We start from the raw sequence: 13,189 nt of genomic DNA, 5'->3' as shown, positions 1-13,189 counted from the left end.
GAGCATACTAGCAAAAGTAATTGCTTAGATTGTCAAAAGTTTATGAAACAGATGGAAGTATGCAATTAAATGAACAGAAGTTATTCACAGTGCTGATCTCTAACTACAACAAGAGGCATCTGATGGAGGCCCTGCCTTCTCTGTTTAGGAATATGCTGAACATGACTAGAGTCAAGAAGCTGTATCATTGTACAATGTGATGAAAAAATCAAGTGAAACGAGGTCTTTGTTCAGAAAGGACCAAAACACATTCATAAGCTGAGATTCCATGTTATTGGGAGCAAATGTTGGCTGTTAGATCGCACGTGTTCACCTGTCTTGTTACAGCAGCAGAACTCCTACAGCAAATCCTTATAATTCATTATCCTGTTTGTACAAGCTCATTTTAAGTATTATGTAGGTTTCTGCTATTTTGCCTATCAGTGCCAAATTCAGATTTGTCTAATGTGTTAAAAGCGTTTTCTCCTTCTCATGCTGCTATCATGTAATGTGACCAGAATATTCATGCATACAAACAAGCAGTGTTTGAGTGGCCCTGCCATTACTCCTTTTCCCCAGAAAAAGATTTAATTTTTTTTTTAAGTGGTAGACTGGAATATGGAATGGGCTGAAGTACTGCATGCTATTTTTCCTCAGGTTTTACTAGCAAGACTGACCTTCAGGAATCCCAGGTCCCAAAAACCTGGGGAAAAGACTAGAATGAGATGTACCCTTGCTGGAAAAGGATTAGGTCAGGAGCAAACTGAACATACCTAAGTGCATGGCCCCTAGTGGGATGCATCCACAACTGCTGACTGAGCTGGCATGTGTCATTGCAAGAACAGTCTTGATAATCTTTGCTTGATCATGGTAACTGGGAGAAGTGCCTAAAGATGGAGAGAAAGTAAATGCTATTCCTATCTTCAACAAGCCAGAAGGAGAAACCAGGGAACTATCACCTTTATCCCTGTGAAGGTGATGGAGCAGCTAATTCTGCAAACCATTTCAAGGCACATTAAAGACAAGAAAACTTTCAGGAGTAGTTTTCATGGCTTCACCAAGGGGTGACCAGCTTCATGTATTTCTATGATGAAATGGCTGGCCAGATAGATGAGGGTGAGAGTAGTGGATAATGTATGCCTGCCCTGCAGTGAGGCCTTCGACCCTGTCTCCCATTAGATCCTCATGGACAAGCTGTTGATGTGGGGCTGGATAAACAGCAGACAGGTGGATAGAAAAATGGCTGAATGGCCAGACCCAGAGAGGGTGATCATTGGAACAAAGTCCTGCGCCTGAGGAGAAACAGCCTTAGTGCCAGTACATGCTGGGGGCCATCCAGATGGATAGTGCCTTAGCAGAACAGGACTTGAGCATCCTGGTGGATGCCAAGTTGACCATGAGCCAGCAATGTCGGAGGCTAGCATTATCCTGGGCTACCTGAGACAAAAGTGTAGCCAGCAGGTAGAGGAAAGTGATCCTTCCCCCATCTGGACACAGTTCTGGATAATTGGATCCAAGTGGCCCTGCTTGAGCAGGAGGTTGGACCAGATGACCTCCAAAAGTCCCTTCCAAGCTCAATGTTTCTGTGTCTGTAAGTGCAGCAGTGCATGCTTCAGACCATTAAAGAAGCTGTATTCAACAGACAGTTAAATAGATGTCTGTCTTAACAGGGAGCTTTTGAATCAGTGCCCTTCAGCATCCAATTGGCTTGACCAATTAACAGAAAGCACCAGCTAACCTGACACTTCTGCCTTCTTTTCTCATGGGACCCCAGCTTGAAGCCCTTTTCAGAGAACAGGCACCTCCTTTCCTTCAGATAGGTGAAAGGGAATATCTCCTGTTTTCCTTCAGTACAGCAGTGGGAAGGGAAGATGCTACCCCTCTTTTTCTATAGTAATTTAGTGGTTAGATCATTCTTTTCAATGCAGTTCCTTCAGCCATAGAAGATTGAATTAATGGCTTCCATCTCTTAGGAGGGGCCCTGCCATCACGCTGTAAGGAATTACGTGTTTGAGTGTGTGTGAGGGGGGTAGTCTGTGCACCCATTAATGACCCACCTGGGTGCAGAAAGTGCTGCAGGCATCAGAGGGCATGAGTGGAGGGAAGCCCAGAGCCCAGGGCTGGAAGCAGCCATGCTTGGAGTGGCTGTGGGCAGTTCTCCTTCCTCGTGGGAGAGCAGTTGTGCCTGTCTTCTGTTGAACTGTGATTTGTATGCAGAAACAGACTGCTTCCCGCAGCTGACTGGCCTGCCTGCTGGGCTGCTCACCTGCTCTGGCTATTTTCAGCCCATGAATCTTTTAATGCAAATGGCATTTACGTAGAAAAAGGAGGCAATGTGAAACATGGAACACAATAGGAAGTAAAGCAAAAGAGAGAAAAATATGTGCCAGCAACTCAGAAGTCCAGAGAATAAGCATTTAAAATCTCAGTAGCGCCTTTTTCTTCCTTCCCTCTGAATTTTGAATTTGTGTTGTTGATTTGAACTGAGACTGATGGAAGATGAGAAAAAACGGAAATGGAAATCTGTTCTTGAGGCAGCTGTTTGGAAATTGATGTATTTACAAATAGGCCATGAAAAATGGCCTTAGATTTCATCCAAGCTGGAAATACCCTTAAGCAGAAGCACAGAACTGTGGTCCCTTCATCTGGTTTCTTTTGTAGAGAAGTCAGTAATACATACTTTAAGAAAATGCAGGAGAAATGTCTCAAATTTCTTCGCAGATGAGAACTAAGGTAGTGTCTGAATCAAAAGGTTCCTGTCACAGAAAATTGATGTTAATTTACTTGATTGATTTTTTTTTTATGAATTCAAATAAGAATTTCCTTGTATGAGAATATGTTCCACAAATATACTTTTTTCAACCTTCAGTAAGGGTGTCAATTTTGATGATGCAGTCAAACTATGATGCATTTATTTCCATATAAATACATCTATTTTTCATATTAGTAGAGTGGTAATTTTACCATTAATTTTCATTGTTAATAATACTTGTGCTTTTTAATACAATAATAATACATCTGGTCTTATTTAGTATGTTCATAAAATATTAAACCATAGATTGCACATTTTTATGCAGTGTGGTGTTATAAGCTAAGTTTTTTCTTCATTATACTTTTTTAATGCCATTCAGTTGTATCAGAACTGACAGCTCTTACTCTTCTTCAGTATTTTCTTAGAATTTTATTTTCAGTTATTTCTTGGGTGCTTCTGTGGTGCAGAAGCTGTTTGACAGCTCAGGCCGCTCCAGAACAGTTGAGGAAATGGCATTGTATAATTCTTACATAAGGGAAAGAGTGCCACCTACTGAAGTACTAACTCTGCTCTTGAGAAGATTGTTTCTTGACTTGGTTAGAAGGAATGCTTATTCTTTACTCTGAGATAATTTTCAACTGAGTATGGCTATTTTTATATTTCGAAAATTATTTATGGTATAACAATCAATTTGAAACTTTAAAGTCACAGAGGACTATGTCATTGTATCAGCATTTTCTTTTGACATCCAGAAATACTTCTGTAATTTTCTAGAGATTGACAGTATTTGCCCAAATCTCATAATATTGGTATTTTTCCTCTGTATTCTGTGCAAAATACAATCTCAGCTTCACTGCGTTAGAAAACAAACAAAAAACCTCTCAAAGAATGGGAACTCTACCATCCTGAGTTAATACCTGTAGAATGAGAAGAACTTTTTAAACTGTATTAAAATTCACATTTTTACAAGTGATCAGTCACCCTGGGGAAAAAAAAAACTTAAAGGGTATATTGGTTTTTCACATTCTTTCTTCTTTGCAGAAGTATGAAACTTGCAATTCAATTGTAGTTCAGGAAAAGCAATAACTCTCTTTCTTTACACCAACAGTTGCCCCAGAAGATCCTAGCAGGAAGGTGGATGGTGACACCATTATTTTCTCACACGTGCAAGAAAGGTCAAGTGCCGTCTATCAGTGCAATGCTTCTAATGAATATGGATACTTGCTAGCAAATGCGTTTGTGAATGTTCTGGGTAAGAAAAAGACTTGATATTTTTCTGTTTTCTTTGGTATTCTGTTGTCTTCTATTAACACACAGACTCTCTGCTCAAGCCTTGCTTGAGGTCTTCATTGGGAATTGGTTTATTTCCTGGCCCCTGTAAAGAGCAAGGGTATATACATAGCTTTTTTTCCCCATGATATTCCTGAATTTCACTTTCATTGTTCTAAAGTGAGAAGGATAGATGTGAAAGCTGGGAAAAGTTGGAAGAAATTTTATCTCTCTTTTGTTTTTTTTTTGTGTGTGTAAGTCAGTCAAACAGAAGCCTGACAAGGAAGGCAGGAATTAGTGTTGCTTAAATTAGTACATTTCAATACAGTTTCATTGAGTCTGGATGTTTTGGATTAGTGGAATGGATGATCTCCAAGTTACTGCTGCAAGGGGACATGATTATGCATTTGTCTCTAAGGCTTCCCTGGCATGTGTTTCTGATTACAATATGTTGTGGCCCCTCTAATTCTTCTCACTGAATTTAAAAAAGCTAGTAGCAAAATCCTAGGCAGAATGGACTCTGGTGACTCTCTTGCAGGAACTGGCAGATGTGTTGATTGAGACTGTTGTTTAAAAGAAAGAAAATGTAGGTGTTACACCAAAAATGCATCCAACTTCTTTCTGCCTGCAGGTTTGTTTGGAATTAGATAGTTCAGTCTGTACCCAGGAGATTATCTTCTTGAAGTATATACTGATTTAAATTTTCCAATTGAAATCATTGCCTTTGGTGCCCATCACTATTACATGGAAATAGGCACGAAACAGTTGTTTTTCACAAGATCATTTCCCTGCATTAACTTTTCCTCAGGCTAGTACCAGTAGAATGTATTCAAGCCCAGACTGAGACCCAAAATCATCCCCGGGAAAAATGTTTTTATGTAATTCTTTAGGCCATTCTTGATGTCTTTGTATTTTGTATTTGTATTTATACTTTTGACTCTGTATTTACTATTTGTAACTTTGTAACTATATGCAGATACCTTTGTCTTTTCAGCTGAGCCGCCAAGAATTCTAACTCCTGCTAATAAACTGTATCAAGTCATTGCAGACAGCCCCGCATTGTTAGACTGTGCTTATTTTGGGTCACCTAAGCCTGAAATTGAATGGTAAGCTCCAGCTGTGCTTATGTTGCAGAAGATGAGCCACTTATATCTATGCAAGCAAACACTTGAAGCTTTAAAACTCTTCTAAACCTATTTACAATTTCAAAATAATGTTTTTAAAATACATGCTGTTTACAATTTGTTAATACAATATTGCATGTACTTAATGAACCAGCAGTAAGTAAAGTTATGCCTACAGAGTCAAGTTTAAATTTCTTTGAGTGCTTCTGTCTCTATTTTCTAATGTGGCCATTGTAAGTTTGTGTTTTATTGACAATAAAACCATTCAGAATTTAACTGTGATGCTGGTTAATGATATTACTTCTTGTACAAAGGTTTAAGGGAGTGAAAGGTAGCATCCTGCGTGGAAATGAGTATGTTTTCCACGATAACGGAACCTTGGAAATTCCAGTGGCTCAGAAGAATAATGCTGGTACATACACATGTGTAGCCAGGAATGAATTAGGAAAGATACAAAATGAGGTGCAGTTGGAAATTAAAGGTGAGAAATTAGTCATTCTTTCATCACTGATTTTTAGAATTGTACAGAATTTCAGACTTTCTGGATATCTAATTTTAATTTTAAATTTCAGATCCAACGATGATCATTAAACAGCCAGAATACAAAGTGATTCAGAGGTATGGCCAGGTTTCTTTTGAGTGTATAATAAAACATGATTCTACCTTACTACCAACAGTTACATGGTTGAAGGACAATGATGAACTACCAGATGATGAAAGGTAAGGACCACATAGTTTTCCTTTATTTTTAATTTTCTAGGTCCTTTTGTCTGCTCCTTTTCCTGATCTTTGAAAGGAACATACTGACCTATTGACATATTTTCCAAAGAAAACTGATAAACATCATGGCTATCCAATATTTGGTGACTAAAGGACCTACCTAGTGTGATGCAAATATCAAGATAGAATTAAAAATAAAATGAGATGTGAACATTTATACAAACTATGCACACTGACCTTATAGATTAAGTGTAAGGTAAAGATAATTGACTTCAGAAGCTAAACAGATAACATAAAACTATTTTGCTCTGGATCACAAATATTTAAAATTTGTTTGATTATATTTGAAAAGAAAAGCACATTAGAAGAAAAATCACTGTGGGAAGATGTTCAAAAGCAATGAAGAAAAAAAGAAAAGATTATATTGTCCCATAGCTTAACTTGGGTAAACATAGCTGTTTAGGTATGTACAAGTATATGGGATTGATAATGTTTTATGCAAGTTTCTTATTACAGTTATTGAAAAATCAGTGGCTGAATTTATTGTATTTACAGGTTTCTAGTTGGTAAAGACAACTTGACCATTATGAATGTAACTGATAAAGATGATGGAACATACACTTGCATAGTTAATACTACTCTGGACAGTGTTTCAGCAAGTGCTGTGCTTACTGTTGTTGGTAAGAATGCTCTCAAACTTCTACTGTTGAGTATGAAAACAGCGTTAGATTTAAAGTGAAAAGCACAAACAGAGTTTTGATTTTTAGGACAGGATAATGGAAATGCTACCTAAGTGTCAATGTGTTTCAGTTTTTAAAACATGTAGTCTCACCAGCTGCTTACAAAACGATTGAGTAGCTACAGGGCAGATTCGTGCTGTAGAGCTTTCTATTTTGACCACATCTGAGCTACTACAGGAAATGAAATTTTGCAGGGCAATTCAACATAAACATGGTAGAGTCACAGAAAGGCCAGGGTTGGAAGGTACCTTTAAGGTCATTTAGTTCTAACCCCCCTGCCTTGGGCAGGGACACCTTGTACACAGCCTGTCTGGGCAACCTGTTCTCGTGCCTCACCGTAAAAAATGTCTTCCTAATTATGTACCATAAACCCACTCTGCTTTAGCTGAAGCCACTCCCCCTTGTCTTACCACTGCATGCCCTTGTGAAAAGTCGCTGTCCAGCTCTCTTGGAACCTGTGTAGGTGCTGGGGCTGCTCTAAAGTGTCCCCAGAGCTTTCTCTTCTTTGGGCTGAACAGCCCCAAATCTCTCAGCCTGTCTTCGTAGGAGAGGTGCTCCAGCTCTGTGGTCGCCTTGGTGGCTCTCCCCTTGACTCCTTCCAAGAGGAATATGTCTTTGTTGTGTTGGGAGAGTGTTATCTCAGGAATCTCTTCAACAACTAAATTATGCTTCATAAAGATTGAGCAGACTTGGCTGTATGACTTCTCATGGATTGTATTTTTAGTTTAGTTCTCTGTTAAGTTTTATGATTGCAGATTCTTGCCAAATGATTACTTTGCCCCTTCTCCAATTTGTAAGGAAGTTTTAAGTAGATGTCCTGAATGATTCTTACATGAATTCAATCTGAGACTCAGAGCAAGTATGTTTGTGTTTTAAAATTCTGCTGTGATATTAAGCCTATCCAGGAATTATCTAAGCCAAAAAACTAGTACTTATTTAGGCATTTTATGATTGCTTACTTTATTTATCTTCTTGATCTATCCTTATCTTAAAAAATGCATAAAGTAATCAAGAATACTTTTTTAGCTCTTCAGTGAAAAATTATAATGTGTTTTTTAAAATTAACCATTTAATCTAAATAAGTTAACTTTTCTTTGTTTCTAATATCTATAGTCTTTACCTACAGTATTCTGTTTCTTGGCTACTAACTGATTAAATCCTTTATATTAATGTTCTTTTCAGCTGCTCCCCCAACACCAGCTATCATTTACGGTAAACTAAAACAAAGTTCTCTTTCTACATCATCAGGCAGATATATTGCTCATTTGCCTGCTGCAATTTTTTTGCCTTTTTTTTTTCCCTTTTCCTCTGTTTGTGTGTCTGTGTGGTTTCATCCCATTTTACCAATTACTCCATTACTGTAGCACAGAACTTCAAAATGTTACAGTGCGGGCTGCTTTGTGTTTAGGGAATAAGTGGTTTTCAGAGATAATTTTAATTAAGATTGGGTATAGGATGGCAATTTTTTTCTCATAGACCACACTGTAACACAAGTAAGTTATATAATAAATGAAATATCTAAAATGTAAATCCAACTCTTTGGTGAAAGGTATTAAAGACTTTGCACCAACCAAATTTTGTTGTATGTTAACATTGGTTTTGCAGCCCTGTAGTCTTGCTCTATTTTATTTCATAGTTTATCTTAATTTTACTCCACTCATAAGATGAATATGATCATATTGACCAGTTTACCTTATAATTGATGAAATCACCAAAATTTTAAAATTTAAGTTAAAACAAAAAAAAAAATCTGTTAGTCAGGCATAGTCTTATATTTGATAATATAGAGCCTTTAATTAGTAGTATGTTTTCTGAATTTGGGGGTTCAAGTGCTATATAATAAGCTAAAACACTTTTAAGTGTAAGAGTTTTAAGCACTTTTATGTAAATCCTATCAGTGAAAATGCTTATGTATTCTTACATGAACCTACTTATTAGTTGTGGTTTTTGTGTAACAAATCATATAATAAATTACCTTCATGAATTTGGAACAGACAATTACATCTTTATGTATTATAAGAATTTATAATAACCGCTTGCATGGGATTTCTGAGTCTTTTTAAAAGAACAACAAAAAATAATTTAGTAACTTGCAATTAGTTTCTGTTTGAAGTATACTTGTTTTGAAATCATATAAAAATATTTTTAATGGTTCTAGAAAAGCTTCTTTGATATGAATGTTTCTTTATTTTCATGTTGTATGAGGTATGTCTGTTGCAATAGATAACCACCCATAATCATTCAAAGATAAACTAAAGAGGCATTTCATAATTCCTTGCATCTCGTCACATTTTTATATCACAGTGCACTCAGACACAGCTAAAAATAAATACCAATTCTTGTTAAGGTATAGAAGTTTCCAGGTTACATCCGTTCTCCATTTTTGTCTGTTTTGTAATAATTGCATGCTATTAGTATTTAAGTCATGCTTACATAAGTGAGTAGACCTGCCCTGCTGTATTTGTGGAGTTCTTTAATTGGAATGTAAGGATTTTTTTCAAGTATTAAACTACATATTCTGGTGTGGTTACTTATTTTATGTTCATTTGATTTACAGCTCGGCCAAATCCACCCTTTGACTTGGAGTTGACAGGTCAGCTAGAAAGAAGCATTGATCTCTCATGGATACCAGGGGATGAAAACAACAGTCCCATTACAAGTATGTTTGTTTGTATCTACTACACTACATTGAAGGTTTTGTTCTAACTGTTCTCAAATTCCAAAAATTTCTGGAATAAATGTTGTGTACAGCATGGGGAAACGGTAAATTAATTCTCTACAGCTGCCATTTATCTACATAACATACCCTTAAAAACTACTGCACAGCCAAGCAGGAAGACCAGAAGAGCTGGGCTTTTTTATTCAAAAACTTGTGCTAGATAATATAGAAGTTATATATATTGATATGAGATCTGTCTGACAAGGTCCAATTTTATGAATATGTAGAGAGCAGTCTTGTTCATCGCTTGTATGCTTCTGAAGGAGAGAGCTACCAACATCTTGCATTAACTCTTTTGTAATTCTGTGAATTTGAAATAGCATCAGTACCACCATTGCCAGTGATTATTCATCTCTACTGGTGCAGAAGTTTATTCTTCATGAAAATATAAAGTAGATAGTTTTTCTGGTTTTTTTCTAATCCAGACCGTTAAAAGAATAAACCACATCCATAAAACTAAACAATTAAATATCTATACAATTTTGAGGCAGTAAACTGATATTAAATGCTGTTATTCTTCCCATTAAAACATAATGAAAACTCTTGCTTATATTGAGCAGAGAGGATAAAGGGGGAATTTAGGAACAAGGAACAAAGATATTAATGTTTGTTTTCCTAAAAATCATGGGATCAGAAAGACGTTTTGGCATTACTTTTTCCCTATGAGCAACTTAATTCAATTATTTCATTATTTATGCAATGTGTTTTTGGATGATAACTGCCACAAGTTGCTAAGACCAGTGTAGATGTTATGTTTGGAACTAATTAGTTAGACTGACTCGCTAGGTGTTGCTCTCCAGGGTTGGATGCTGGGTCAGTATCAACACTGAAAACAAACCATAAGGATCAGGTATCTGGAAAGGAAGATTTGTAAAAAACAGAATTTCACAAGTTTCTGAAAACATCAAAGATTTTGACTACATTCTAATGAAACACTAAGTGATTTTTCTGAAATTTTATGGTCTCAGGCATCTCTAATGTATATCAACTAGTAATATACCTTAAAATATAATATCTAGAAGCTCAATGTAAACAGTTGAATTGTGGTTTATTCATATACATATACTTTCATTAGTATTCTCATTTTTTTCCATGCCAGTAGTGTTGTCCTTCTGTAGGAATGAGATCACACTGTTGCAAAAGAGTTAATACTAGGCAGTGTTGTCTCTTGTAGGTTTTTCTTGAGTGATATACTGCATGCACTCTCGTATTGAAAACTGAACTCTTCCAACTAAATAATGCTGGGTTTAATTATAATACAATTTATATTCCTGCATAGTCTTCTTAGACGCTGCAAAATAAGGCTTTTGCTTCCTGAGTAAGCCTATTTCTTTTGCTGCTGCTATCACTTCAAAGTGCAGTTGAACACTCAAGGACTGCACTTCATTAGGAGTGATCTGTTTGCACAGTATGACTGATGTGCTAGAATCTCTCTGAAAGCTCTGATAGTTTTTTTCCCCTTGAAGTTGCCTATCAATTATTCTACTGGAGTTGCAGGCAGAAGGCTAGTGGCCAGGTTGGAAAAAAGCAGTAGTGACCACCTTTTTGGCATATAATATTCTCACCTTTTCAGTAAGGCTTTATCCAGGAGACATCCCAAGACCTGTATCACTAAGCACACAAAAGCAGCAGTAACTGAGTAATTTGGGGTCAATTCTCCCTCTTACTACTTAGGTCAGAATGAAATCTGCCCGCCAGAAGGCCATGATTAGTACTACTTACCTCTTTTACATCTTGCTCCTCAAATTGTTATGCATTTTTCTATGTGGTGCTGTAAGTATTCTTCTAAAAGAAATTTCTAGATGCCACTCTGAATTTTTTTAGTAGTCCGAACAGGATCAATCTTAAGTCATATTTTGTCTCCACCCACACATGAGATAGAGAAAATTCTTGTTACACAACACACAAATATTTGATGCTCCAGGTAAATATTTGATGCTGCAGGTTCTGTGGAATGTACTCAGACTGTACATTCTTTTCACATTTTTTTATTGTGTTCTAAAAATTCCTCCTAAGTCTTTCAGAATTCATATCTCACATCTTATAGCAAGGTTTTTTGGCTGTTTCACATCTGTAAAAAATGTCCTTTTGTCTTTCATAATGAATATAATTTTCTTTTTGGAATTCTGCAAAATTATTTATCCCTGAGGTTGTATGCTTTGTAAGATCTTAACAGTAATCATCATAATGTTCACACAGAGTACTCTCAAGAAATTTAGTTTTTGAACATACATTCCCTGATTTAATTTCAGGATAATGAAAAGTGCTCTCAAAAACCTTCCTCAAGTATAGGTTCTTGACTTTAAATAGATTTTCATTATTCCAGTTTCATTGGGGAAAATGGAATATTCAGGGAGTTTTAAATTTATACAGGTATTGCCTGCTGGTGATACAACTAAGAACAATGGATTTAGCAGTCAAATTCCACTTCCTTGCTGTGATAGTTCAAGGACTTCCATTAAATTAAAATCCGGTATCTGACAGAGAGCTCTTGTAATAATGTGTTACCTGAGGGATTGCTGCATTAATGACAGTAGCAAAGGATAAAAGTAAGAGTTTATTTTTTAATTTTTTATATTTCACCTTAATTTCTACTTTTGATATCCACATTATAGATTTGTGTTAGATTTATGTATTTACATGTCAGGTTCCGTGATTTTTGAAAGCACTGGTTGGAGCAATCCCTTCTGCCTAGCTCATTCAGAAATGCCTGTACTTGTCTGGGAAGATGTTTGGAGTTTTGACGTGAGGTTGGGTTCAATTCCTGCTTGCAGGCTTTGTGATCGAGTTCGAGGATGCGCTGCACGAGCCAGGTGTGTGGCGCTACCAGACGGAGGTGCCTGGCTCCCAGACAACGGCGCAGCTGAAGCTGTCTCCCTACGTCAACTACTCCTTCCGTGTGATCGCTGTCAATAGGATTGGCAGGAGCCAGCCAAGTGAGCCATCTGAGCAGTACCTGACGAAATCTGCAAGTAAATAATTATTCCCACTTCCCAGTGATTGATTCCTGCTATGAGTAGCATTGAGTTTGCTTGGAATCACGCAGCAGCCATTCTTGTTCACGTGTAAATATTTTATTTTTAGGCCCTGATGAAAATCCTGCTAATGTACAGGGAATAGGCTCAGAACCTGATAATTTGGTAATAACATGGGAGGTAAGGAACCAATGATGATAATAGCCAATTGCCTGATTAACATATTCTTGAAAAAGAGCTAAATTCATAAATTCCCCATCTTCATTTTCATGGTTTTTTTTTAAATATGAAAATACATTAAAGGGGGGGGCATGTTTCCCCATGCAATTTCTCAAGATAAGTCAATAATTAGGTAATACACAATGTTTTGCTGCCAGTTTAGGAAAACCTCAAAATATAAATGGAGGTTTATGTCAAGTAGAGTCTAACTTTTAGAGTGAATACTAATGTGAATGTTGCTTCTACTGTCACCTTTTATGATAAACTAATCATTGTGCGCTTTCCCACTAGAAAACTTTGGTTGAAGTTTTCGCCATCATGCCCTTACAATCATGACAGGAGCTCAAGGACAGCCATGTATAATCAATTTGCCCTCTCAGGCAAGAAATATTGCCTGGGGTACACTCTTTACAAGGAGGTGGTGCAAGTCTGGTTTTCTCTCTTCCACTTCTTAAGAAATATTTGAAAACAAAACATATATACAGAAATCACAGTGTGCTGTTTGTGTAAGAATTAGTGACCAACATCACTCAATGTGCTTTTTACCAAAAAGTGAAAACTGAAAAAAAATGGTCAATTGAAGTGACCTCCTGTAAAAGATAAATTGCCTAACTTTCAGCAGTGTCTCTCTGTTGCAGAATACAGATGTAATTGTCAGTGACATTATATAAAAGAATCAATGTATTTCTTTG

General features: G+C 36.7%; 1 protein-coding gene across 35 annotated transcripts in view; it reads left to right on the top strand.

Annotated features, from left to right (window-relative positions):
- Positions 1 to 13,189, top strand: part of NRCAM (neuronal cell adhesion molecule) — a 145,634-nt gene that overhangs the window by 97,687 nt on the left and 34,758 nt on the right. For 25 of the 35 annotated variants that reach the window (XM_030960481.1, XM_030960480.1, XM_030960482.1 and 22 more), the window contains 9 exons: positions 3,840 to 3,983; positions 4,995 to 5,106; positions 5,439 to 5,605; positions 5,697 to 5,844; positions 6,400 to 6,524; positions 7,767 to 7,796; positions 9,142 to 9,243; positions 12,078 to 12,275; positions 12,388 to 12,458. In XM_030960481.1, coding sequence (XP_030816341.1) covers positions 3,840 to 3,983; positions 4,995 to 5,106; positions 5,439 to 5,605; positions 5,697 to 5,844; positions 6,400 to 6,524; positions 7,767 to 7,796; positions 9,142 to 9,243; positions 12,078 to 12,275; positions 12,388 to 12,458 — 1,097 coding nt within the window. The remainder of the gene's footprint in view (positions 1 to 3,839; positions 3,984 to 4,994; positions 5,107 to 5,438; positions 5,606 to 5,696; positions 5,845 to 6,399; positions 6,525 to 7,766; positions 7,797 to 9,141; positions 9,244 to 12,077; positions 12,276 to 12,387; positions 12,459 to 13,189) is intronic. The other 10 variants (XM_030960484.1, XM_030960483.1, XM_030960491.1 and 7 more) reach the window with 1 other exon arrangement.

This window comes from Camarhynchus parvulus, chromosome 1A (assembly GCF_901933205.1).
Source record: "Camarhynchus parvulus chromosome 1A, STF_HiC, whole genome shotgun sequence".
NCBI classification, from domain to species: Eukaryota; Metazoa; Chordata; class Aves; order Passeriformes; family Thraupidae; genus Camarhynchus; species Camarhynchus parvulus.
Note: the sequence above shows the minus strand (reverse complement) of the source record. Positions and strands in the feature narration are given on the sequence as shown.